At 43.0% G+C, this 27585-nt stretch overlaps 1 protein-coding gene and 1 long non-coding RNA gene across 12 annotated transcripts in view; one reads left to right on the top strand and one right to left on the bottom strand.

The window, feature by feature from the left end:
• LOC143688652 (uncharacterized) overlaps nucleotides 1–27585 on the top strand; it is a 64704-nt gene that overhangs the window by 8484 nt on the left and 28635 nt on the right. Inside the window, exon 3 of one of the 2 annotated variants that reach the window (XR_013178205.1) lies at nucleotides 485–1537. The exons of the other annotated variant lie outside the window; for it this stretch is intronic. This is a non-coding gene — a long non-coding RNA (uncharacterized LOC143688652). Of the gene's footprint in view, nucleotides 1–484; nucleotides 1538–27585 lie in introns of those variants that run through there. 2 annotated transcript variants of the gene reach the window in all.
• FAM110B (family with sequence similarity 110 member B) overlaps nucleotides 16003–27585 on the bottom strand; it is a 173530-nt gene continuing 161947 nt past the window's right edge. For all 10 annotated transcript variants that reach the window (XM_077166810.1, XM_077166807.1, XM_077166809.1 and 7 more), the window contains one exon: nucleotides 16003–24723. In XM_077166810.1, the coding sequence (XP_077022925.1) occupies nucleotides 23281–24396 (1116 nt within the window). In that variant the 5' untranslated portion in view covers nucleotides 24397–24723 and the 3' untranslated portion in view covers nucleotides 16003–23280. The remainder of the gene's footprint in view (nucleotides 24724–27585) is intronic.

The following is a 27585-nucleotide window of genomic DNA, read 5'->3' as shown; positions in this document are numbered from 1 at the left end:
CCAACATATGATGCTCTATCCTTTTTGGTGCCTATGGCCAGGAGTCACATGATGGCGGTTTGTCCCAATACTCATGCTATTAACCAGGATCCCTTGAGCAAGGTGGTATCCACCAGGATTCTATACCACATGCCACTATTTTTCCCTTTCTAATTAACTAGTAGTTTGTGAGGAGCCTTTCTGAATCAATGTCAGTGCCCTTGTTCCTCCTCAAATATGTGCCTATAGTTTTCAGCATCCACTGATGACTCTTGCCTGAGTCAATTCTATGTTGTTGGCAAAATAATGAAATTGTAAGGCCATCCCCACATTCACTAGTTGCCTAAATAGCATTCTACTGACAAAGCAGTGGATAGGAAGGTATAGTGAAGATTCTGGCCTTGCTCTAAGGGAAAGTCCGGCTTTGCCCTTGGTGTCCTCTGGGAGGTAATCTCTGGGCCCTTGAAATGTTATACTTGATAGGAATGTTTGTGTTTGCCTGCAGGTTTTGGGTCACACTGATTGTCTAACGGTACGATTTAGGATGGGATTTGCCTACACCAGAAAGATTAACAACGTGACTGAGCTGGAGCTTTGAGTTGTGCACTATCATTCAAACTGGAGACTGAGATAGACCATGTGAGCAATCAGTCAATCAATTAATTATGCCTACATGGTGGAGTCCCAATAAGACCTCTGGAAAGGAGGCTCAGGCATGCTTCCCTTGGTTGGCAATGCCCCATGCCTATTGTCATGCATAAATGCCAAGAAAGCAACACATTGTGAATCCATAGGAGAAAACAGTGGAAGCTCTGTTCTCGGTGCCTTCCTAGACTTGGCCCTATGGGCTTATTCCCTGGATGACATTAATCTGTGTCTTTTCCCTGTAATAACCCATAACTATGAGTACAGCAGCTATCAATGATTTCTGGAGCCTTTGTAGGCAATTAGCAAATCTGAGGGTGGTTTTGGAAAACCCCTGAACTTATAATTGGTGTCAAACTTGAGTGCAATCTCTTGCCAATGACTGTTTCCTCCCTAACTTCTCAGTTGACCCAAACGCCTCAAAAAGACAGAAGCTGCTGTAATGAATTTTTATATTTTGTTCATTTCTTCAATGAATGTTTATTTTTTAAGGCTCAACTATGTCCCCAGAACTGTGGTTAAGCACAGGGGATACAATGGACAGCAAAACAGCACTTTTTCTCTCTCCATGGAGCTTCTTGTCTGACTCCAAAGATGAGACAACCAACAAATGAGCAGATAATTAGAAGTGTACAATATCTGCCAGGAAGTGCTATGGGATCACATGACTGGGTGGCAAGATGACTGTTTAATCTCTGCAAGTGTTTAATCTGAGACTTGAAGAAGGGCTGAGTTTTCTATCATGAGCGGGGGTGGGTGTAGGGGTGGAAAGCTCATGTTGACCTAAGGGACCCTGATGGATAAAGGCTGGGAAAAGCATCTTTTCAGGAGAGGAGGGCATCAACAAAGTCCACTTCTTACTCAATGAAGACCCACCACCACTTAGAGCTTTATCTCTGACACCCCACCCAGTCACCCACCTCCACTGTCACTCACATGGAACCGAAGGCCTATGTGTTGATATTTCCATCACCATCAGCCAACCTGGCCTTCCTGGAGGGATGCATTGCTTGACCTCCAGTCATATTTCTCAAGGCCTAGTTTGAGAGATGTGCTTGTGCCTTAGAAGGAGAAAAGAGAAAGAGCTCCCTGGAGGTATGGATGAGGCCACAATATCCTACAATTTTACTCTGGAACTCTGCTCTTGAGATGATGCCCCAGAATGAGGATGCACAGTCTAAATTTTCTTGCGGGCACCTGAGACTCAGCTTCCTCAGCCTTCCAGTCCGCAAGGAGTCTGCTAGTTACCTTTCAAGGTTACCCTGAGGTTTAAATGGAATAATACTTGAAGTATCCTTAGCTCAGTTTCTGTACCTAACTAATAATCAGCATGTATTAGAAGATGGTTCCCATTATTTTATAATTAATCTTCATTCAGAAGTAGGGTATATTTTGGCAACTGTTATTAATATGGCATAACATACCAACTACTGACATAATACAGTATGGCCTAACATAGAATGTCACTATTATATGTAATATAGCATCACAAATACATTTTCTTTTAATGCAGAATTAATTAAAAGGCATTTTTGATGTATTTCCACATTGTATGGAAAGAAAACTGCCGTGATTTTTGAACTCTGCTTTATTTCCAAAGAGAACATTAAGAAGTTACATTCAGATAATGAATTTTAAAGGCCAAGAAATGTAAACATGTACAGCATAATCTTGTCCTTAACTGCTTGTGATTAGAGTTGGACTTTTCTTTAAAAAAGACACATGAAACTTGCTCCTGGTAGTCCCTTCAAAATCTGGACTGCATGAGGCCGAGTTGGGTTACGAGGCTGTCTTTGAAACAGGTTTGTGAGAGATGTGCTAAGTGCTTTCTTAGACAATAAACTGATGTGATAATTAGAGAGACATGACCCAACAAAAATACTAACTTACATGTTGCTAAATATTTCTGAAATATTTCCAAGTGTGTGCCATTTCTATAAGGACAAATGCTTTCCAATAAACTTGCTGAAACTCATACATGCAAATGAGGCTTACTCTTCAGAGGAGTTATTGTGTGAGACGATATACTCATTCCCAGGGAGGTGTCATTTCTTAAAATATCCTGGACTTCTTTTTTTGTGTGACATGCTTCTCTAGATGCATTCTGAGAAACTACTAAGAATGATTATTGCATCATTACTTTATAGTAAGATTTTATCCTAAAGTAAAGATAAACTTTAATCACTCATCATATTCTCCTTTTACTGTTTCCCAAAATCAGTCTAATTTCTAAATCTGAGGTTGGTCCATCCAGAGTGAAAGTATATCCTAGTTTAGGTCTGATGGCTGACCAGGTTCAAGCTCACAGGACAAGGAGGACACTCCCTGGTCCTGGGACAAGGATGAGGGGAAGCCACCTTGCAGCCGAGCTCCAATCCATTGCAAGGAAAGAAAGAATCTGACTTGCCATCGTGAGGAGAAACTGATGGCTTCTGTCATGTCACTTGGAGGCATGCAGAGTCCATGATATGAGATTGTTGCAGCTAACATTTATTAAAGTTCAAGAGCCTACTTCATATTAGAGCTAAGACCAAATGCAGGGCTGACTCCAAAGCCCATTGCTATGCAGACCAAAACAGAGCTTCACAAAAGTGTACCAGACAGGGCTTGGGCCTCCAGGGATTCCTAGCATTTTGTCTATGGTTGCAAGGAGCCTCCAGGGATTCCTAGTATTTTGTCTATGGTTGCAAGGAGCCTTACTTATCCCTGAGTGTCTTACAGATACCATTTTTCATGAAGCTTTGGGAGATATGGAACTACTGGATTGCGCTGCACCATTTCATTCATTCTTTCATTCATTCAATAACTATTTTTATGATTGTTCTCGTTTTCCAGCTGCTAAAGCAAATGCTGTACAATAGGTTGGATAAAGCAATGGGAATTTTTGGGCTCATGGTTTTGAGGATAGCAGTCTGAAACTGAAGCATCAGCAAAACATGCTCTCTCTCCAAGACTGTAGCATTCTTGGGCTGGCTACTTGTGATCCCTGGGTCCTTGGCCTTTCTGTCATGTGGCAATGCACACAGCGGTGTCTCCTCTTTTCTCTTCTGGGCTCGGTTGACTTCCAGCTTCTTGCTTCCTGTGGCTTCTCTATGTCTGAATTTCATTCTGCTTATAAAGGACACCAGTAATCTGGATTCATGCCCAAACTGATTCAGTTGGCCACACTTTAACTGAAAATAGCATGGTCCAAAGGTCTTACTTTCAATAGGTTCATACCCACAGGAATGGATTAAGATTAAGAATCTGTGTTTTCATGGGGTATGTAACTCAATTCATCAACCTCCATTATTACGTTTGATTATGAGGCAGGCATAGCGCTCGATCTTGGAATTATAATAACATGAAAGACACAGCCCTGCTGAAGTCTTTAGAGTGTAGTGGGAAGAGAGGCAGAAATTAGCAACACCTTCAACCTGCATATATGTACCCTGTGAACTATGGAGAAATTTTACTACTGTTCTTATTATTTTTCCAGTATGTCTATAATTATTATGTATTATTTGTTTGCTGAGAACGAACAAGGTGTGTTTTAAAATACCCATGATTACTGAGGGCAGCTCACTTCCTGAGGAAGGGAGCTATGTACTGAGACCGGCTGAGTGTCTTTCATTGGCCCGGGGAGCTGGGCCTCAGCCCCGTGGTCCTGAACGGTTCTGTGTGTGCCTTCCCTCTTGTTTGAAGCTTTCAGTTTGAACAAAGTTTCCGAGGAGAATGTGAGTCTAAGAAAACGGCTCAAGCCCTAGGCAATTATTGCTTGTCTTTAACAGAGTCTCTAAAAGGCTCCATAAGGAAAGGAACTCTTTATGCCAAAAGGCACAGAACACCCGATGCAAACTGATGAATGCAGATTAAGTGGGGGATATGCATATATATATTTTTTGCTTACAGACCTGAAAGTGGGGTAGGCACTGCTGACTAGTTGGGGTTAGTCCCAATCCCTGCTGCTTCCCTCTTAGAAACTCAGCTCCACGGACTAAGCTCCAGGATCACTTCCCAGCAGCCTCTCCCAGCAGTGCCTCCTCTCTGTGACTCTCTGTGAGGGTCACATAGGCAGGGAGCTGGGGTCAGGCAACCCCTCAGCCAGTGGTGGGGTCTGTGTGGGGAAGGATGGAGGGGGTGAGAGGAAGGGGGCCAGGGGTAGTCTCAGCATAGCCTTAAGGAAATTAGGAATGCTGTTTCCTGCAGAAGGGGCAGTGGGTCCTGCACAGGGAAAAATCCATCCCCATCCACAAGGGTGGTGTCCGAGGACCAACGCCTGCAGAATATCTGAAATCAATGTGGCTTACAAGAGACCACTTAAAACTGCCCCAGAGTAAATGAAACGGAAACCATGAGAAAAGGGCATCAGCACACAGGCCCCTCCTTTTATCAGAAACGGGGCTGAGGCCGCTGTCGCATGCTGTCGCGTTTGGCGTGGCCCACAGGCTGCCATCCTGCGCTGCTGAGAACCCATTTGATGTTGTCACACTCGAAGCGGTCAGACATGGTCAGCGATATCTCTGCTTGACAAAATATTTAGGCATCCAATTTGAGAGAAAAGAATAGCTGTTGGAGATTAACACATGGATGAAAACAAAAACAAAATTCCAGGCCAGCATCCTTACTTGAACTGGTTGGACTTTCCGTTCTGGAGGTGCCCTCGGCTTCTCCTTCTCCCCCATTTCTGCATTTAAATGTCTAGAGTGACTGTCCCTATCCATTCTTTCAGCCATTTTACCCTCAGAACAAAGACACTCACCCTTCTATGTGGATAGCACCGGGAGTCCCATTTTTAGTTCTGCATCCTTAGGAATATTCTCTCCTCCTCTAAACTGACAAACTGTTTTCATTTAAGAGAAGTGCCACCTCCTACCAAGGTTATTGTTGGTGGAGTGTTAATGAGCTGTGTTGTACGCAGTGTGCTCTTTGGACAAACAGACATATAGTTTTTGAGGCTGGGATAGGTCAATGTCTGCAGCCATATGGGAAATGGTCACAGACTCCGGTCCTGGGTATTATCTACCGTGACATCCCTGTTATCGCAAGGTCTTGGGGTGGAAATGAGATCTGTGTACTTAAAATAGTAATCCAAGTGTAGATAGATGCAACAACAAAAAATATTACACTGTAGATACCTGTCCTCTCTGTGCACACTTTCAAGTCCTTAAATTATAGGGTAAAACTTCTTTTATAAAAGTATCAATTCATTCGCACACACACCTGCATAAGAACATTCACATAGAAGACTCTTTCGGTTTCAACCCTACAAAATCTTCCCAAGCACTCCTCACTTTCCATTGGCATCTAGGACCTCATGTCATCCTGTTTGCTAAGGGGCACTCTGGCACCCCCCATCTTTCTGGGTCTGTTTGCATACCTTTCTGGACTTCAGATATGGCCAGCAAATGTGTTCACACTAAGTTGCTACTCTTGGTCTGTTTTCCAGCAAACCACCTTTTCCTGTTTCGAGTTAAAGGCAATCCGTCCTAATTGAGGGTCTAGATGAGACCTGAAATTCTGTCAATAGATTTAAATGATCAGCTACTCCATACAATGCACAATTTTCTAGACCATGGAAAAATGTAAAACAATGATGAGTTCTACAGAAAGCTTCTCCCCTTTCTCCCTTTTGGTTCCCGGCGCCCACCCTGCCCTAAGCTCACTATGATTCTTCCGGCTGTAAGACACAGCACTGTGGAAACGAAAGTACTTTGAAGGGGCGTCCAACACAAGCAGAACCTCAGCCACAAGGAAAGGAACAGAAACATTCAATTCTGAGCAGAGGGCTCTTGTAGGCCTTTGATTCACTGCACATATCTACGTGTGTTGTTACCAGACAAAGGCCAGGCATTCTACTGACCAACACACTCAATAACCAATTCCTGAGACATGGGGTTTCAAAGGGAGATAGAGTTTATTACTAGGGGTGTAGTTGGAGAGCAGATGGCCTAGCGGCCCTGAGATTTGTCTCCCCAAACTGCAGTAATTCTGAGACTTTTCTCAGAGAAAACGATGGGCAGGATTTAAGATAATGGGCACAGTGGTCCCAGATGATATAATTAGGGGTGAGCTAATTATTGAGTTTGAGCAGATTGATTATATGCTTACTCACAGAATGTGTGTAGGAAAATAGGGGAGAGGCATAGGTGACTTGCAGGTTAAAGTCAAAGCTACTGCGCATGTCAGGAGGCCCCATTTTGGTTAGAGCCAGTCTCAGTCATCAAGATAACTTTGGACATGGGCTGGGTTAGTTCTGAACTGACCCAGGACCCTTCATTAATAAACGTTAGGGACTGTCTTCAGTGACTAGGAGACTCTAAAGTTGAAAACATGGATAACTGAGTACAAATGAAGGTGAGTCACAAGGTTTTTACAAACACAGGGGCAGAAGATAAGGGCTATACAAGTATTATCAGAGATTAAGAGAACTAATTACAATTCAGAGATTTCAGGAATTTCCCTCTGCTAACTCCAAAATGCCAAAAGGTGAAAAGAAATATCTATATAATGATTCAGTAATCCAAATCATTCCTTAAATTTTGATTTCTCAGTTTCAGTGTCTATAGCCACTGGAACCAAAATGGCTTTTTAGAACTCCAGTAATAAATAAAAGACAAAAAAAGGGACAATCTTATAAGGTGAATCCACGTTAGAGTCAAAACACAGGCGCTGTGTGTATGCAGAGGGGATTTTCCCAGAGGAACACTGAGACTGGTGAGTCTTCTCATTGCCTTCCCAATGGAAAAAAAAATTAAATAGCATAATGTAAGATTGAATTAACAATTTTTGACAATTAAAAAACAGCGGAAGATATCTCCAGGCAATGCATGATTTATTGCCAAGGGCTCTCTACTCTGAATAATTTTCCTAAGCTTTCTGCAAGAGAGATCAATTCACACAAGGAAGAGGAGTGGCACTGGAGTGGTGCAAGAACAGGACACCTTGGAAAGGGAGGTGGCTTGATTTGGGTGTCACAGGATTTGAACCAGGACTTGGGAAGAGGGAGGGTAAGGAATACCAGGTAGTGGGGTGCCCCTGGGGTTTTGTCATCTCTCCTTTACTGAGCCTGGGTTGACTTCCACAAAAACCCAGAGGGCACTCATTAATCCTCATTTAAATGAATCCAAGAAAGAAGCTATCCCATGGTCAATCATTTCCCCAAGCTCAGGCCACCCCGTGCTGGTGATGGTAAATTCTGATAAGCAATTGAAATGTCCCTCATGAAATAAAAGCATCCAGGTAAGGAGGAGTGGAGATTCCAGCTTCCATTGTTCCCCCATCCTCTCTGAATGTACACAAATGTCACTCTTGCAAAAGGATTAACCCCATCTACTGCAGAGGAAGCAACAGTATCTCCATTTTACAGAGGACAATACTGAGATCTCAGGAAATTTCATAGCAGGAAAAGAAGGAACTGGGCGTCGAATCCTCAAATTTCCAGGTCTAGTTTTCTCTGCTCTGCTGCTTTCTGGCAGGAGGCTGGGGAGGGGCAGACAAGGTGTGTGAGTGAAAGAGGGTGCCCGGGGATGGGTGAGAGAGATCTTGAGTTTCTAGAACTCAGAAATTTCTCAGTATCTGTGGTTGGCTTCATACTAAGTTTTATATTTTTCTGGAGCTGCGGATTCCACCCTGGAAGGCAGGTTGCTTGCTTTTCTTTGTTTTGTTTCTGTTGTCTTTGTTCTCCGGGAACAAAGGTGGCAAACACTTTCTCCAGCTGACTCCTGAAAACCAAGCTGTGAGCTTAGACAGGTAACTAACGTTTAGGAAGCCCACCAGGACACAGATATAACAGACCCCTCCCATCCATCCATCCATCATCCATCCATCTATCATCCATCATCCATCATCCATCCATCCATTCATCCACCCACCCATCCATCCATTCATCCTTCCATCCATCCATCATCCATCCATCCATCCATCCATCCATCCATCCATCCACCTACCCACCCACCCACCCAACACCTACCTAAAACTTTACTGATGTTTATTCATTAATATAAAGTCTTTAAAAAGTGTAAAATCACATACTGTATTAGCTAAGAGACATTTTCTCGGCCTTAAAACTGTAAATGTGCAACTCAATAAATTTCCCCTTTTTAAAAGCCTTCCATTTCTGGTATATTGCATTCTGGCAGCTAACAAACTAGAACGCATACCATTCTGCATTATTTACTTTTCTCCACATAAATGCTGTTATTTAAACAAAATAAAAGCAGGACCAGTTAGCAGTGATAATTGGTAGTAACGAATAAGAGGAGGATGAATTAAATGTGTAGGAAAAACATTTTTTTTGTAACGTTTCATCTGACGCAGCAGTTTAACTCTCTTGCAACTCTTTCTGGAACACTGAAATTTTGTAACTTAGATGGTGTCTTGGGACAGAGCCAGGGCTGAAGGGGGGGACTCCCACCCACTCTCCTGGCCCCTCAGCTAACTTCTATGACCTTCAGAGAACCCCATTTTCCTCAAAAAGTGGTTCTTGGTTCCAATGCACTTAGTCAGCAGTTTGTACTAAAACTGCCTGGAGATTAAAGGCTCTGATGAGAATCCCAGAGACCCTGCTTGTTTGTTTTAGCTAGAATTTTTTCTAAATTGCATTTGATTACAGAACTTTTTTTTCCCTAGACCCTAATAACTAGCCACCAAGCCCTATCTGATCGGATGCTAGTTCCTCTCTGCCACTCTGGACTCCTTTGGGATGATTTGATTGTCTATTGACTAGACTGCTTTTCCCCCGAATGTACGTGTCTCCTCTCTTACTTCCTTTGTTTTCACCTAGATGACACTCAGAGTGACACCTCTTCCTGGCTCTGGTCCCTATTTTATTATTTTTTCCTAAGGATGTGTCATTGCCTAACATTCTGTAGATCTGACTTCTCTATCTTATGCGTTGTCTGTGTCTCAGTGAGACCAGAGCTCCTACTGAGTGGCTCTTCTGCCTGGGGCTCACTATTTCATCCTGGGTCCGGCACAGGCAAGGACTGCACTGAGGATCTGATGGGAGGCAGAAGGCTCTAGGGGAAGCACAAATAGCACGCGTGCTGGGGTTTGGGGAGCAGTATGAAGGGATAGGACCTCACTGATGGAAAGTCACCCCCTCCTCCCCCAAAGGGCTTTCTGTTCTCTCCTGTCACACTGGGATGCCTCAAGTGCCCATGGGTCTCTCTGTCCCAAATCTATCCAAAAATCATTTATTACACACCTATACCCATTGCATAGATACAGTGATCCAGCTGCTGGCGAAGCAGTGGGGGTGTGAGTGGAGCAAGTCCCTTCCTCCAGGGTTGGGGTACCTGCCAGTGGGCACATGCACGTGGACAGACAGAGGGAAGTCCAGCAGAAGTACGGCATGGCATTAGCTGCAATTTATCTTCTTGGGAGGCAAGATGTTTGCTCCCTGTTTTTATATTTTCTTTCTTTCCTCCTTTCACACCTGAATGTGTGAAAAAGCAACCCAATCCACAGGAAAAGAGGGTTAAAATCAGACAGATGCTAAAGAAAGGAACATGTTTTGAAATTTACATTTCCAGCCAGAAATCAGTCTTACTGTTTGCTGGTCTGCATAGCATTTCAAATACCCCTGAATAGACGAAAAAGAATCACCAGGATTTTAATTTTAAAAATAATCAAAGGGTAATTTGACTCCCAGCACAATAGTCTGGAATAAATTCTTTAAGAAATCCCACCATGTGCATGCACATGAACACATCATCATTTAAATGCAGAAGCACAAAAATCCATTTCAATGATTAAACAGGATTTTAAAAAGCATCAGGTGGTGAATTAAAATGCTGAAAATAAAACCTTGGGAACCTGAAACTGATCCCAATTCACAGATTGCTTCAGAGCAAGGAGTCTTCGGGAGGTGGGCTAATGTTATACAAGATGCCTGTACCCTATGATGGTCTGAGAAATTCACAACATGGATAAAACACCTCAAGCCTTTGTCCAGATAGCATAGTGTAATTTTCTGGCAGACAGACACATGAGCCCCACATTCCAAAACCATGTGCTGCTGGCAATTCACTGGGAGAAAACAGGAAAAGCCTTTAGTGAAATAATCTATGCCCATGAAGTTACTAAATGAACTTTCAACATTTTCCACCAAAATAAAATGCTCAGCAACTCCAGTAGTTAAAATGGTCTAGAACTCAATAGAAGAAAATGACGTTGATTCAGACACTTGGAGTGCCTGTCTGCCAGAAGCTGAACTTGTGAGGCACAAAAATAACTTACCTGGTTGCTGGGCTCCACCTATTTTAAGAAAGAAGCAACCAGCAAGATGAAGTATGCTTAGAAATCCTCGAAAGCTTCAAACTTACACTCATGCAGGGAAAACATGCTAACCCAAGCATTTTCAGAGGCTATGTCATGAGGATGTACCCCCACTCCCATGTTTTCCTTCTCCTGTTGAACTTCCTTATGTTATCAATTACAAGCCACCAGTTTTACTCAGTTGAAGGAACAATTGCACTTATGTGTGGCATTTTTCTCAGTTAACAGAACTCCCAGAGAACAGGATGGTGACCCCATTGTTGAGAGGTTAGAGTACATATACTGAAAGGTGTTTCTGGACCTGATTTGCATTTAAGACAGAATTCCAGAAGAGCTTCCAGTAGTGCTACCTTGAGTATGTATTTCCATTGACCTTTAAGACTACTACAAGAGACTCTCAAGAGAGAATCACATGCTTAAAATCTGGAGAGTTGGTTTATCGTAGTTGACATGTAGTCTTGAATGTGTGTTCTATTCCTGAAAGCTTCTAAAATATATCAAACGTATTTCCAAACATCTGGCAACTCCAGTATTCCCACCTGTATTCCAGTTTGCAGTTTTGAAAGTTGATTCATTATCTATGAAAGTAGAGATTCTGAAATTTTTTTTAATTTTTATTTTTTATCTTTATTTAATTTATTTTGTATTATCAAACCAAAACAACATACAAACATGAACATTCTTAACATACAAACATTCCATGTAAAGTGTACAATCAATGGCTCATAATATCATCACTTAGTTGTATATTCATCACCATGATCATTTTTTAGAACATTTGCATCACTCCAGAAAAAGAAATAAAAAAAAAAAACTCACACATACCATATTCCTTACCCCACCCTCTCATTGACCACTAGTATTCCCTTCTACTCAATAGATTTTAACCTTTGTTCCCCCTATTTTTTTTCTATACCCCTTACCACTCCCTTTCATTGTTCACTGGTATTTCAATCTACTCAATTTATTTTAACATTTGTTTCCACTATTATTTATTTTTAATCCATATTTTTTACTCATTTGTCAATATCATAGATAAAAGGAACATCAGACACAAGGTTTTCACAATCACATACTCACATTGCAAAAGCTGTATCATTATACATTCGTTTTCAAGAAATATGGCTACTAGAACACAGTTCTCCAGTTTCAGGCACTTCCCTTTAGCCTCTCTAATGCACCTTAAACTAGAAAAGTGATATCTATAAAATGTGCAAGAATAACCTCCAGGATAACCTCTTGACTCAGTTTGAAATCTCTCAGTCACTGACACTTTATTTTGTCTCATTCCTCTCTCCCCCTTTTGATCAAGAAGATTTTCTCAATCCCTTGATGTTGAGTCCCAGCTTATTCAAGGATTCCTGTCCCACGTTGCCAAAGAGGTTTACACCCCTGGGAGTCATGTCCTACATAGAGAAGGGGAGGGCAGTAAGTTTGCTTGCCATGTTGGCTGACAGAGAGAGGCCACACCTGAGCAATAAAAGGGGTTCCCTGGGGGTGACTCTTAAACTTAATTTTAAGTAGGCTTAGACTATCCTTTGTGAGGATAAGTTCCATATGAACAAACCCCAAGGTTGAAGACTCAGCCTATTGATTTGGTTGTCCCCTCTGCTTGCGAGAATATCCAGAATTCTCCAAATGGGGAAGTTGAATTTTCCCTCTTTCTTGCCATTTCCCCAAGGGGACTTTGCAAATACTTTTTTATTCACTGTTCAAATCACTCTGGGATTCATCAGGGCATCATTCTGGAGAAATCTACAAAAGTCATGCCTTATTAAAAGTTTCCATGTACTTATGGTGTTCAGCTAAAACTGTCCATATAAGTTATATTAGGAAATGCATGAGTCAAAATATAAACTTTGTACCAAATAAACATTTTTTTCTTTAGTCTCAACTTAAAGTTTTAAAATATGAATTACCATTTATTTTCAACACCTTTTGTGCTGGTTTGAAATGATGTATGTACCCTAGAAAAGCCATGTTTTAATCCTAATCCCATTTTGCAAAGGCAGTGTTTCTTCTAATCCCTATTCAGTACTGTATGTTTGAATCTGTAATTAGATCATCTCCCTGGAGATGTGATTTAATCAAGAGCGGTTGTTAAACTGGATTAGGTAGAGCCGTGTCTCTGCCCATTTGGGTTTCTGGAGTCCTATAAAAGAGGAAACATTTTGGAGAAAGCTAGAGATTTCTGAGACAGCAGAGAACAACATAGTCACAAGAAGCAGAGAGTTTACCAGCCAGTGACCTTTGGAGATAGAGAAGGAAAATGCCTCCTGGGGAGCTTCATGAAACAGGAAGCCAGGAGAAGAAGCTAGCAGATGACACTGTGTTCACCATGAGCCTTTCCAGATGAGAAAGGAATCCTGACCATGTTCACCATGTGCCTTTCCAGTTGAGAGAGAAACTCTGACAGTGTTCACCATGTGCCCTTCCACTTGAGAGAGAAACCCTGAACTTCATTGGCCTTCTTGAACCAAGGTATCTTTCTCTGGATGCCTTTGATTGGACATTTCTACAGACTTGCTTTAATTGGGACATTATCTTGGCCTTAGAACTATAAACTAGCAACTTATTAAATTCCCCTTTTTAAAAGCCATTCCATTTCTGGTATATTGCATTTCAGCAGCTGGCAAACTAGAACAGATTTTGGTACCAGAGAGTAGGGTGCTGCTGTGGTTTATAGATACCAAACATGTTAAATGGATAAAGGGAAGAATCTGGAGGGAATTGTGAGATGCCTGATAGAGAAGGCCTAGAATGCTTTGAAGAGATTGTTGTTAGAAATGTGGACTCTAAAGATACTTCTGACCAGGCTCTAGAGAGAAATGAGGCATGTGCTATCACAGACTGAAAGGAAGGTGATCCTTGTTTTAAAGTAGCAGATAATGTGGCAAAATTGACTACTGGTTTTGGCTGGAAGGCAGATTTTAAAAGCCATGAACTTGGATATTTAGCAGAAGAGATCTCCAAATTAAATGTCGAAAGTACAGCCTGGTTTCTCCTCACAGCTTCTAGTGAAATGCGACAGGAAAGAGATAAGCTGAGAACTGAACTCTTGGATACAAAGAAACCAAAAATTGAAGCTCTGGAAAATTCTAGGCTTCCAGGAAGGGAGACCCCAGAGAATAGTACCCTACATGAGGTCTTGGCCAAATGTGGAACCAGTCAGTCATTTCAGTGAAAGCCAGGACTGGATATGGAATTATCCAGGAAGGATTTGTGGAAACTCCTTAAGTCTGATGGGTATGATCCAAGGATACTGCATAGAAAACCAACGAGAGTGTTGTGGGATCTGTATAAAGAGAACCACTGCCAGTCAGGACTGAGAGGGACAAAGAAGGGATACATTAGAGGAAAAATAACTTCAGAGGCAAAGCCATTGAGGCTGGGGTCTGGAGTCAAGAAGTCTCGGGCCAGAAGAGCAGATTCACCCAAGCACATGGACAGGGTGAGTTTGCCCTGAAGGCAGAGGATGGGCCTTCCATCTCCTTGCAATGGAACAGTCATGCCGCCTCAAGCCTTGGAGAGGGTGAAGCACATTCCTTGGGGTTTAGGGAGAGCCTGACTACCACCACATGGAGGGGTTCAGCATGTATCCCAAAGATGGCAGAGAGTCTGGGTGCAGCCCTGATGCTTGGAGAGGGTGGAGCTGAGAAAAAGGTGATCTCCCCAGTGTCCCCCAAGGTTGAATTTGGAGAGAGGCAAGCCACTGAAAAGGTCTTTGGAAAGGGTGGGACTGCCACTTTTTAAAGCCCCAAAGATAAATTACTCTCAAACCTTGAAATCTAATGGACTTTGTCCTGTGGGTTTTCGAAACTGCATGGGTCCGAAGAAACTGAGTTTCTTCCTCCCTATGGAAATAGGTATATGTAGCCTATGAATGTTCTTCTTTTATATGTTGGCAGTAAATACCATGTTCTGAGTTTTACAGGTCCAGAGCCAGAGGAGAATTTTGCCTCAGGACAGACCATGCCTGTAACTGACTTGATGAGATTTTATACTGTTTCTAACTTTGTATTTTATTTGTATTGTTACTGAAATGGTTTAAGCTTTTCTGACATTGTTATGGAATGAATGTATTTTGCATTTGAAAAGAACATGTCTTTTTGGGGTCCAAAGGGTGGAATGTGCTGGTTTGAATCTGTGGTGGATCCCAGAAAAGCCATGTCCTTTAATCCTCATTCAGTATTGCTGGGTGGGAGCATTTTGATTGTTCCCATGGAGATATGACCCACCCAATTGTAGGTGGTAACTTTTGATTAGATGATTTCCATGGAGGTATGTCTCCACCCATTGAAGGTGGAGTTGCTTACTTGAATCCTTTAAAAGATGGTACATTTTGGAAAGAGTCCTTTTTGTAGAGCCACAAGAAAACCAGCAGATGCCACTATGTTTGTCATGTGCCCTTCCAGTTGAGAGAGAAACCCTGAACTTCATAGGTCTTCTTGAACCAAGGTATCTTTCTCTGAATGCCTCTGACTGGACATTTCTATAGACTTGTTTTAATTGGGACATTTTCTTGGCCATAGAATTGTAAACTAGCAACTTATTAAATTCCCCCTTTTAAAAGCAATTCTGTTTCTGGTATATTGCATTCCAGCAGCTAGCAAACTAGAACACCCTGCAATGCTGACTTCGAGAAACAATGTGTTAAAGCAGGTTGTTGGGTCCTCCTTCTTGTTGGAATAACATGGTGGTCTTCTATATATCTGCCCCTGGACCTGGGGCATTGGCTGCTCTTCATCCCAGTCAGTACTTAAGTCAGGGGAGGCTGTGTTGCAACAACAACAAAAAATAAATAACAATAATCCCTAAACTCTCCGTGGCTGCTGATGAGTTTATTCCCCAGAATTTTCATGTCCATTAAGCATTGGGATTGGAGGCCTCTGCCCCACTTAGTCCTCATTCCGGAGCCCAGTAGAGTCTCTACTTTTTGGAACTTCGCCAGCTGGTATGTTAGGGGGAGAGAAGATAGAGCATCATGGGGTGACTCTTTTGTGTCCCTCCAAGGAGTAACACATGCCACTTCCATGCAAAGTTTCATTGGCCACACCCAATGTCATGGGGCATGAGAGTGCAATCTTGAGAGCCTAGAAGGAATGCGGAACTGGATACTGTAAACCAATGGCATTGCCTGCCCCGGCTGACTAGGAGGCAGAGGAATCAGGCCTAACGTAAAGGTTCCTAAACTCTCCATGAACACTGAGCCATCAATGGATGTGATGTTACTAAAATAATACTAGCAAGTGGCAATCATTTCCAAATTTTCCAAAAATTTTCTTAGAGAAGTTTCTTAATTTCCATTAAGTACTTTATACCTGTAGAGCTAAAAAGTAATTCAAGCATATTAACAGAAAAAAAACTCCTAAATGAAGTTTCTTTAAATAATCTGGAATGTAGCTTCTGGATAAGGAATAATGAATATGAATAATGAAGGTTATATTAAGAAAGTTGCTCTGTCTTCGAATAACAGAATTCAGTAGTAGATATCATTAGTTCTAAATCCACTGTTTCATGCGTCTGGCTCCTTTGTGAGGCTGGAGAATCTTAGGGATTCAAGACCCAGTTCTAGCCCAATCTTATCTACCAGGCAACTGGCTCGACAGCCCTGGGGGATGTCCTACCACCTCATTTCTCTGGATCTGTTTTCTCTTCTGTAAAATAAGATAGTGAGGGACAGTTGATCACCAACATCATTCTCACAAGAATCCAGAAGTATCAGTCCAGAAGCTTGAGTCCTGACATGATGATCAATTTTGAGTCAATTAGTGAATGAAAGAATTATAACCAGTACCTGAAATAGCACCTTTAAAAAAAAAAATGCTGGAATTATTTTTATTGGCAAAGTCCATAAAAATATCTAATAACTTCAAAATCAAAGAGAAAAAAAAACATCAAGATCTGTTACTGAACAATATTAGCAGTATTATTTTCTCCAAGTTCACATTAATTTCCTCTCTTCACTTCTGATACATTGCACACATTAAAAAACAAACAAACAAACAAACAAAAAAACACGTGTCATTTGCTTCTTCGTAGTCCAAGAGTGCTTTAAGCTTCTCTGAAGTGTCCTGCAAGCAATTCACTGCAAGGGAACAAACTGGCTTCCACCAAATCTGGATGTTAAAAATTCATTGCTTATTCATAGAATTTGCCTGACTGTGTGCTTTTTACATCTGTTTTTTCACTTATTCTTTGAGGAATTCTCAAATTCCTCAACAATAAAATGGATTCTAATTACTTTTGAGGCTCTTGTGATAAGAATATGAGATAATGTGACAAAGGGCTTAGCATAGTGTCTAGACGTACTGATATTTGTTTCACAAATGTTGAATGAATGAAATGCTCAACTAGTGAAAGTTTGGATCATTATTATCATCACAGCTTTGTAAGCTGATGTATACCTGGCCAAATTCAATTCCATTAACTCCTCACAGTATTTTTTGCAGATTATTCCATTCACAGAATCCTTTTCAGACTTTAATTTCTTCCCCAACTAAAACTCTTCAGGTAACGAGTGCATGGAAGGCCATTCAGTTGTTTGGCTCCATCAGGTCTCACCATCATTCTACTTGCCCATGAGGTAAATCCAATCCTCTTTGAGTTTTCACAGCCTTCAAACTTCATCCTAATATGCCAACAACTGTTCTAAGTGCTGTCACAAAGCCTCAAGGCCAAGAGGACACATAATCAAATGGTTTTCCCCCTATTGTACAGATAAGGAAATGGAAGAAACGGTGAGACAGATGTGTCTCAGATATTGGAGGAAGGAGTTTCAAAAGGCTACCAAGACTCAGCTGCTCTTGGTTTTCCCTTTTGCTGAGTTTCTACCAAAGCAGGGGTTGTAAGCTGAACACAAGAGAGAAACCCTCTAGAGGTGATTTGTGAAGAGCAGCAGAGGCAGCCCCTGTGCCAGTTTGAATATGTAGTGGACCCCAGAGAAACCATGTCATTTAATCCTCATTCAATATTGCTGGGTGGGAGCATTTTGATTGTTCCCATGGAGATGTGACCCACCCAATTGTGGGTGGTAACTTTTGATTAGATGATTTCCATGGAACTGTGTCTCTACCCATTGAAGGTGGAGTTGCTTACTGGAATCCTTTAAAAGAGGGAACATTTGGAGAGAGTCCCTTTTTTGTAGAGCCACAAGAAAGCCAGCAGATGCCACCAGTTCTCCATGTGCCTTCTCACTTGAGAGAGAAACCCTGAACTTAATCGGTCTTCTTGAACCAAGGTATCTTTCTCTGGATGCTTTTGATTGGACATTTCTATAGACTTGTTTTAACTGGGACATTTTCTCGGCCTTAGAACTGCAAACTAGCAACTTATTAAATTCCCCTTTTTAATAGCGATTCTGTTTCTGCTATATTGCATTCCAGCAGCTGGCAAACTAGAACAGCCCCTAAGCCAGTGATCCTTCATAGCCTACTGTTGGACCACACTGCGGAAACTGATGGAATTCACTGTCATTTCACATGGCTAAGTGAATACGCCAAGTTTGACACCGTCAAAAATGGTAGTGAGATTAGCAACCTTTTATGGCTGGGTTAAGAATCTCTTCAGTTTCTTTACAGTGCCATTTTACTTTTTATTTTTCCCCCAATGCATCTTCTGTTCACAACATATCTGTCCACCTCTTAAGGACAACGAAAATTGCAAGGAAACAAGAAAATGGAGTGATGTGGATTTGCCAGGTTGTCAAAATGCGTTTCCTGATTGTTGAATTGTGCTCTATTGTTTATCGTTTCCAAAGTTCTTGATCAAAAAAGGCAGGATGCAGCTTCAAAACATGGCATGCTCAAAACTGAAATAATGAAATTCTCAACAACCTCGTCTCTTTGAACTCAAATGGGATTTATGTTATTCATAATGGAACAGCTGAGGACTGCTTTCTAAACTTGCTATATTGATGGATTACTATTTAGGCAAGGGAGAAATTGGGAAATTCTGAGTGTCTGAAACATGTTTATAAAGGGAGGCAGCAGCTAAAATTGCTGAAATGAATTTAAGGATACTGACTGTTTTACAATACACTTTGGTCTGCTGCCCTTGTTTTGACCTCAGCTGTAGGAAGGGCAGAGTCTGGACTCAGAAGTCAAACTCTACTCTGCCACTTTGGGGTCTTGCCTAAGGTGCCTAAATTCTCCATGGAATTGAGGTTCTTCACCTCTAAAATGGGGGCAATGCTTACCACCTTTAGTATGCCATGATGACATTTATGGTTAACTCACCAAATACTTAAGAGTGATAAGTTTAAAGCAACACCTAGCAAATTTCATTAAGCACCTATTGTGTACACTGGTTGCTGAGCATCATTATGCACCTTCCAACCCTGGGCTGTGGTTCATATAATAGTCATCAGACGTTTGTGCATTTATGAGGATAGGATTTTCTGATGGGATGTAAAATGCTTGGAGGTAGGTACATCTTTTTAAAATTCATATAAAGGCATCATTTGGGTTTGGGGCATGATAAAAATCACATTCCAACGGGAGAAGGGAAGAGAGAAAACTAGATGCCTTTTGCTGTTTGATCATTGTGTTGAGTCCTTAAAGAGCCAGCTTCTGCAAGGTCCAGCAGAGAGGAGAAAGTCTTCCTTGCGGAAGTGGTGATTTGAAAGCACATCCACAAATTCCTCGATATTCCTTCTGTTAGAAGATGGGGAAGGATTTAGTGACTCATGTCCGCTGAAGTGAATGTGGTAGAGGTGACTGAACGTGACTCAGGAGACTGGATCTGAAGAGGCTTTGTGGCTTCCTCCATGCTCTCTCAGTGAGCTCACTTGATCACGCTGGGTGAAGCCAGTTACCATGTCACAAGGACTCAGCTCAGGATGTGAGGAACTGACATCTTCTGCCAGGGCCACCTCGAAAGCAGAATAACCAGCCCCCAGTGAACCTCTGGGTGTCGAAGTCTTGGCCGACATCTCGTCTGCCACCTCCGAGTCATGCTGAGCCTGAACCACCTGGCTAGGCTACTCCAGGATTTCTGAGCCAGAGAAAACTGAGATATTAACAGGTTTATTGGTTTAAGTTGCTGAGTTTTTGTGTGATTTGTTACACAGAAATAGACAACTCACGCAGTGGTGAAAAGTTCCTGTTGGGAACTTCCTTCCGTTTGGAGGCTGAGTGTCTGGACCACAAAGGGGTACAGGGGATGAGGTTGGAGAGGTAGATGCCCACCTTGTTTGTGAAGAAGTTGGAGTGCACCCTATCGGCAGCCTACTCAAGACAGAGGGCATTTAAATTAAATAGGGGTGACATGGTCAAAGTCACTTATCTTTGGCAGTAAATGGGACTTGGAAGAGAATGGTTAGAAACAGGACTTCTAGCTGGGAAGTCCTAGGAACAACAGGCCAGGTAAAAGAAACCCAACTAACGCATGGGCAGAGGGGCTGGATATGGGAGGACATGGTAGTTTCACAAAGAAACAATCAGTTTAGAGGGACTGTAGCACATTCATGCCTGTATTGCATGGAAGAGAAAGAGTGTGTTGCACTGCCACAGCCCCATACTCATAGCAGCATTTACACATGCAACATGATACTCAATTCTACAAGCAAATAGGATGGGCACTTTGCAAAATGATGAAGTGTCTCTTAGGATTTAAAAATGACCATGTGAATTAGTCCTTTATGGAAACTCTAATTTCAACCACAATGAGAAAAGAATGAGCTCTTACCTTCCATAGGAATCCAAGCCTCACATATGTCCACTGTATGAATAAGGCACTAGAAAATCAGACTGTTTATGGTGGTTTGATTTATAGCCCTGTCTCAATATGGATTACACGTGGCATTGAAACAGTGGAAGATTCAAAGACACCTAATAGCTAAAACAGCACCAGTGGTGATGACATTAAATTAGCTAAGATGTGTTCATACCCCATAACTTTTGTAAAGTTACATCTAGTTCTTGGTATTTCAATAGTCCCAGAAAGAGATGACGCATAGATGCGAAGCCATGTATATTTCTAATGGCCACCTGTGTGGTAAGGGAAGAAAACATTTTTATTCTATTATCTTTAGATCCCTACATCATCACCACTCATAGCAACAATCCAAAATGTTTCTCCTAGGAAACATGCTTCTAATTCAACCAAAAATTAATCTGAGAACCAGAAAGAATTCAAAACCAGCAAAGAGAGTCAAGGGACTAACTATATCTTCTTTTGAGAAGGAAAATGCTCATGAATAGTAATAGCTGGCACTCAGAATTTGTTTCTGAATATTTCCTTTTAAATAATGCTTTCTTTTGCAATTGCCTATTACATGGAGCTTTTGAAGAAGCACTAATCTTCAAGTAACTTGATTCAATAATAAATACTTGTTGACTAGTCCATGTCCGAAGAGTAGGAGATAAGTCATGCATACTAAGAGCAGTGACATCTCTCTTAAAATAAATATGACAATCCAAATTCCTCGAGGCAGATTCTGTGTTGTCAGCTGTTGTCATGCAGAACCTGCTACCGGGCCTGTACAGGGAGTCACTCAACGAATGATGCGGTGAAAGAGGGATGAATGAGTGAGTGGGTGAATGGACACACACAAATAGAAACAAGGCCACATAATTCAAAGTCACGTCTTCCCTGTAAGAACTCATAAATATTTACAACTGAAGAGTCTTGCGGAACATGCGAAACATTCTGATGTTTTAAGAAAGGGTAAAAATAAAAGAAGTGTGAACTAAGTAAAGAAGCAACGGGATATTTTAGGAAACTCGATGAAACTATGTTAAGAAAAGCCCATTGCTATAGCGACCACTGAGAATAATGCTGTTCAGATTCCTCGGGAGCTGGTGAATAGAATGCAATGAAAGCATGTTTCTTCAAGACTATCCAAGAAACTGCTTCTGGCTCACAGTCTAGAGTTAAGCTTCCATGGACGGAGAAAGGAGAAGGACAAAGAGAAAACACCACAACCGCTGCCCATACCAGAGCTATTTATTAGCATAACTTTTTTTTTTTAAAGATTTTATAACAACTGAAGTATGTACAAAGTCTTACAGCATTTACACCATAAAAAGTTTCTCATTAGCTGATGATGTCTAAGATTGAGCTGCTAAGGACCGTACTTCAAAGCATGACTATTATAGCAATGAGCACTGTACTTTTACCCTCTGCTACCACATCCCCCAAGTCAGCTGACGGCCAGTTCACGCAACCATCTGGAAGACACGTTATTGGGGAGTGGGGGTGGGGGGAACAAGATGATATGCAGCTTTAGAGACCACAAGGGAGGGGAAGCTACAGTGTTGTGTTTCTACAGCTTCTCAGAGCCGTAAGAAAGGTCCACAGCCTGAGAGGACAACATTTGCAAGACAACATAATGATACTGCTCAGATACGGTTCAGCTACGAAATTGTATTTAGTTTTCAAAAGGAGGCTTTATACTGATATGGCTGTGTTTCTGGTTTTGTTCATGTCTTCAGATAGCTCAAACCTGCACAAGCCCCACTCCCTTCTCCCGAATACAGTGATAAAAAACAAAGAAAGAGAGGGAGGGAGGGGAAACAGCAGGAAATTAATGGTTCTTGACTGCTGTTCCCAACAACAACAACAACAAAAATATATATATATATATATATTTTTTAAAAAAGGCATTCAGTATCAGCTTTAGGGTAGCCATTCCTTCAAAAGATTAATACTAGAAATTTCTGAATTATCCCCAAACAAAATAACATTAACAAAACTCCCAAACTCCCAGCTTTAGCCATCCTTCCTTCATTGAATCCGACCAGTTATACAGAACCACCAACATTTTACACACTGAATCAGACACAAAAGTTAGTGTCGTTGCCCCAACAATTACTCCCATAAATGGCAAGAGAATTTCAATATGTAAAACATCAACATCAGGCTCTCCACTTTAAACCTGGGAAAACCCGGCCTTCCTTCTAATCTTGGGCCAGTCGATCTATCTTTTTGGTAGCAGATTCTATTTGTTTTCCCATGGGGACGGTCTCAAACATAGGCAAAGTGGCTTTTTTTTTCCAAAAAGACTCTACTTCTCAACTTAAAAGCCAGCTGATAAAACTTTTAATGAAGACACATTAGTGTGGGATATAAAAACACAAGAACCACATAAATATCGAAGGAGCTGTAGACCAATTTTTTGTGCATAAACCATTTTGCTGAGAAAGAAGCCCTCGTTGGATTTCCAGTCTTAAAACTTTGGGCGAATGACATGTGGGTTCAGCCAGGCTCTGCAGCGATGGGCCAAGTGGAAGGCGGATTCGGTCCCCATGTTGACAGGCATGCAACTTGAAAACATTGCACCACGGGCAACACAAAGAGAGCAGAGAAGCTTACAAGACTTCAAGGAGACCTCACGACCTTCACCATCGAGTATGCAGACAGACATGCCCCTCCCTCCTTTCCACCGACTCCCCCTTACACGTGGGACACTTTCTGTGACTCTCTAGCTTGCTTGATGCTATACAACCACTTGATGATTCTAGCATTTCTTTCGATGGCTGAAATGCCATAGGGGGCCCGGTCGTTGGCACTGTCGTCATTCCTTAGGTCACTGTTACTGTCCTGAGACTGCTCACAGTCCGAGCTGATCATGCTGGCGCTGCGGAAGTTGAGGGAGATGATGTCCGAGTTCGCCCTGGCAAAGTTTTCCATGCCGAGGCTGTCAAGCTCCTCAGGGTCCAGACCGCAATAGTTGAAGAACCTCTCCACGTCGGCATCCACGCGGAAATATCTGTCACTCAGGTCCGATTTGGATCGCTGCAGGGAGGGTCTCCGACTCACACCGCAAGCTGGCTCCACGGGATCCGTGTCCGGAGACTTCACGGGGGCGATGGCCGCGACCTTGGGCTTGGGAGGCAGAGGCGGGGCGGAACTACTGCAGGGGATTGCTTTGAAGGGCTTGACGCTCGTCACTTTGCGGATGTCGGACGAGCTGTGGGAGACGTGCAGGAAGGACTCGGGGGACTGTTCCAGAAGCCTCCTGCTCACGTGCGAGCCGCCCTCCTGCGGGCTGCCGTGGCCCTGCGTGGGGTAGACCTTCAGAGACTCGGCGAAGGAGTGTCGGTGCAGGTCGGCGGGGTCCGCCCGGTGGGGCGGCCAGTTCCGGGGGCCGTGCTTGTGGCCGGAGCCCGCGCTGGAGCCTTCGGAGCTGTTGATGATGTTCTTTAGGATCTCCAGCTTCAGGTTCTCCCTCTGCACGCCCCCTTCCGTCTTGGCGTTGTGGCCGAACACCTTCAGGGTCGGGCTGCCCAGCCCTCGCTTCCCCGCGGCGGGCCCGACGGGCGGCTTGGCCAGCACGGCCGGCTTCACGGGCTCCTGCTTGGCGTTGATGACCTCCTGGCTCTTGACATACTTGGCCTTGTCGGCCTCCAGTCTCTCCACGGCGCTGAGCCTCTTGGGGTTGGGCTCCGCTTGCCTGCGAAAGTAGTCGGGCCCTTTGTTCAGGATGCGCAGGGGGACCGCGGAGGTGAAGGTGCCGGCGGGGCTGACCGGCTTCACCATGCTACCTGTCTGGAGAGCCTCGGTGGGCATGCTCGGCGGTCTCTCCCCGGCGGCCGTGGTGGATTCTCTTCTGGGCGCCTCCGGAGGGACCGAACAGAAACATGTACACGAAGCGCGGAGGGCGGTCGAGGGATCTTGGAATCTGCGTGTCACCAGCAGCACCTCATGTCACAGCTCATTAACCGCCACTGGTGCTTTGAGTCACTGTTTGCACCCCTCCCTTCAAGGCAGCCTCTGGACAAAAAAAAGAAAAGGCCACAAGCCACAAGTGCCTTTAATCTGCTTCGCTGCCTCCTTTCTTCTCACTGAAGAAGGTGGGAGGCTCCTTCGGGTCTTTGTGCTCAACTGCAGGCAGAGCTGAAACACAAAACAACCAACCACGGGTTAGGATCGGTGAGTGACATCACGGCTCTAGCAACAGGGACAGCCGGCACGCCTCCGCCTCCTCCCAGCGCCCCCAGCCCGGAGCTCGGCCGTCCAGACCCCACCGGCCCCAGGGAGGACGCTGCTGAGCCACGGGTGCACGGGTGGCTAGGGAATTCCCAGGTGAGGGGTTGGCGACAGCGGGTCTGAACGCCTGAGCCTGCCTTCCGGAGAGCACCAGCCAAACGCGGACGTCTGGAGGAAAGAAAAGGGGCTTAAGTCCCAGCCGGCTGCGTCGCCCCCGGTGCAAACTGCCTTCGGATACCGTGGCCTATCTGCCTTTAGACCAAGCCTGTTAAATCCTAGCTGCAGGCAGGACTGCAAAAAATAATAATAATAATAAAGCAAAACCTCACTTCCCGACCCACGAAGCGCTAATGGGTTCCTAAGTCCCTTACCTGCCTTAGTTATAGCACCGCATAATTATACTACAGCTCTTTTGCAGTGAAGCAAAACTTCTGCCTCCTTACTACCAATCTTTCAATAATACCTGCAAAATCACTCTGTTAACTATTTCAAAAACCGGAAAGATGGACAAGGGATTTGCTAGGCAATACAGAAGAAAAAGAAAAAGAAAAAGCCAGTATGTTTCAGATACTTTATTTTTGTCAGCTAAAATATCTAAAATGCTTTCTTCTCAGAGACCAGAGAGTTTTACAAACTCCTGTTAATCATCCTGTTGAATATGAGCTTAGTTTTAATATTTAAAAAATTCAGAAAAGACTTCTAGATGAACTATATCAATAGATAACGTGATTAAAAATGAGCTGCACAGTGTTTCACACAATGAAGAGAAATCAAGTTTCTTCACGGTGTTTATATTCCGTTCTAGTAGTCAGAAGGACCAAATTCTTAGGCGCCACTCACACCAGAATATTTTACTTTATGTTGCAGAAAAGTTGTGCAATAGTTAAGCATTAATGGGATGTATACATGACTTTCTGCACAACTTGACTACCAACAAACCCCACCACAAACCAGAAATGCTATAATTTAACACTTATGGACATTCCCCATACAAAAACTGCAAGGAGTCATCCTATTTAACACACAACATAATGTGACATTTCTGCCTGGGGCCTCAGACAGCTTCTTATTTCCATTTCCTGTTAGTGCAGGCAAAGCAAACTGACAAATGTATGGGTATTCCAAAACTGGCCAATGACCTTTTCGTCGTCGTTCATTATCATTAGGAATATTAAGAGAAGTAACGAATTCAGCAAACATGTCAAATAACTAATTAAAAAAGTAATTAAAGGGGTATTACTATAAAATCATCTGCTCTCCTGGGAGGGGGGTGAGGCTAATACTTTTCCTTATCATTTTCTAAACAGTCGCTAAATTCTTTTTGTCAATGTTTTGTGAGAGAGAATTTTGGTAATCTGCAAAGGGATTTGTTCTAATAAAAATATTTTCCTACGTAAGATTTGAGAAGCCCCAGGGCCATCCCTACATAACGATTTCCTTTAATTGTGCAGTTCTATTTTGATACTTCAAATACGCTTAATAAACAACTTCCTCTCATTAAGACGAAATGAGATTTTTTTTCTTTGAACATATTTTGAATGAAATGCCAGAAGGAAACCCAGATTCTTCTCCGGAGTCTCTGCATCTCAGCCACGGCCCTTTCCTGGTCCACCCGGGGTCCAGGGCACGGGGAACCTAGCAGGGCGGGATGGACCACTTCAGCCCCTCCTCCAAGGGACCTTGCCAGTCAGGACCAGGAGGCAAGGCCCAAGCTTGGAGGCAACCTGGTCTGTCACATCCACCCCCTGAGACGGAGCCACTCCCAGATCAGGTCTTGTTTCTTCAGTTCTACTAAAGCTCTGGAGCTTCCTGGATGTTTCCATGGAAAGGAAGGTACCAGAAGATTTGGGGACAGAGCAAAGGGCAAAGGGCAGGGCTGGGATTGGCACTCATCTGCCTTGTGTCTAGCAAGAGACAGAGCGTGCATCCCTTCTCCTTGTGGGCTGTCCCCTCATCTGTGACACACGTGGCTGGACTAGAGTCCTCTGAGCCCTTCTAGCTTGAAAATTATGTGGCTTTGAGGAGTCAAGAATTAGGGATGGCAGTTTGCAATACTGGCAAATGACTGAACTTTTCTATGATTCCTGAATTCACTATTCTCAGGGAAATGTTCTTTGAATGATGGGTTATATTTATGCTCAAAGGTCCCCTGGCAAGGGTCACTACAAATGTAATTAGCGCCCATGCTAGCCTGAATGACCCTCTTCTCTTCTAAATCCATTTTATTAGGACCAGAAGGCCACAAGGTCCGCTGCCGCTGGTCTGACTCTCCTGTGTGCCCCATCTGTCAGGGTGGACTGGGTCACAGTTCTGAAAACTCAATAAAGAATCATTACTCTCAACTCTCCAGAGGAAAAAAACCCACCAGCCCATTTTCCAGGCGGTAGTCCCCAGAGGGCTAGTTGTAGACCTTTCATACTGCTTTGTTTTTTCAAGGAAAGGAAGATATGTGAGGGAGCAGAAAAACGTGGAGCTGAGAACCCTAACCAGGTGCCTGGGGGTCTCCTGCAAGTACTCCCAGTGACTCCACACACCCCAATCTTAGGAAGCAATCACAAGCCATAAAACCAGTGTGAAAGATTTTGGCCAGAAATAGCAATTATTTGCATTCACTATCCACCTCATTTCCTTTTTTTTTCTTTTTAAATCTTTTTCCCTCCACCATTCACAATTTCTCTAATAATTTTCGACACAGTGATGATGTTTCGAAATGACCATGGACAGAGCTTAAAAGTTTTAATTTGGGTTAGTGTGACAGTGGCTCAGTGG

The sequence above is a fragment of the Tamandua tetradactyla genome, chromosome 6, assembly GCF_023851605.1.
Source record: "Tamandua tetradactyla isolate mTamTet1 chromosome 6, mTamTet1.pri, whole genome shotgun sequence".
In the NCBI taxonomy this organism is placed as follows: Eukaryota; Metazoa; Chordata; class Mammalia; order Pilosa; family Myrmecophagidae; genus Tamandua; species Tamandua tetradactyla.
Note: the sequence above shows the minus strand (reverse complement) of the source record. Positions and strands in the feature narration are given on the sequence as shown.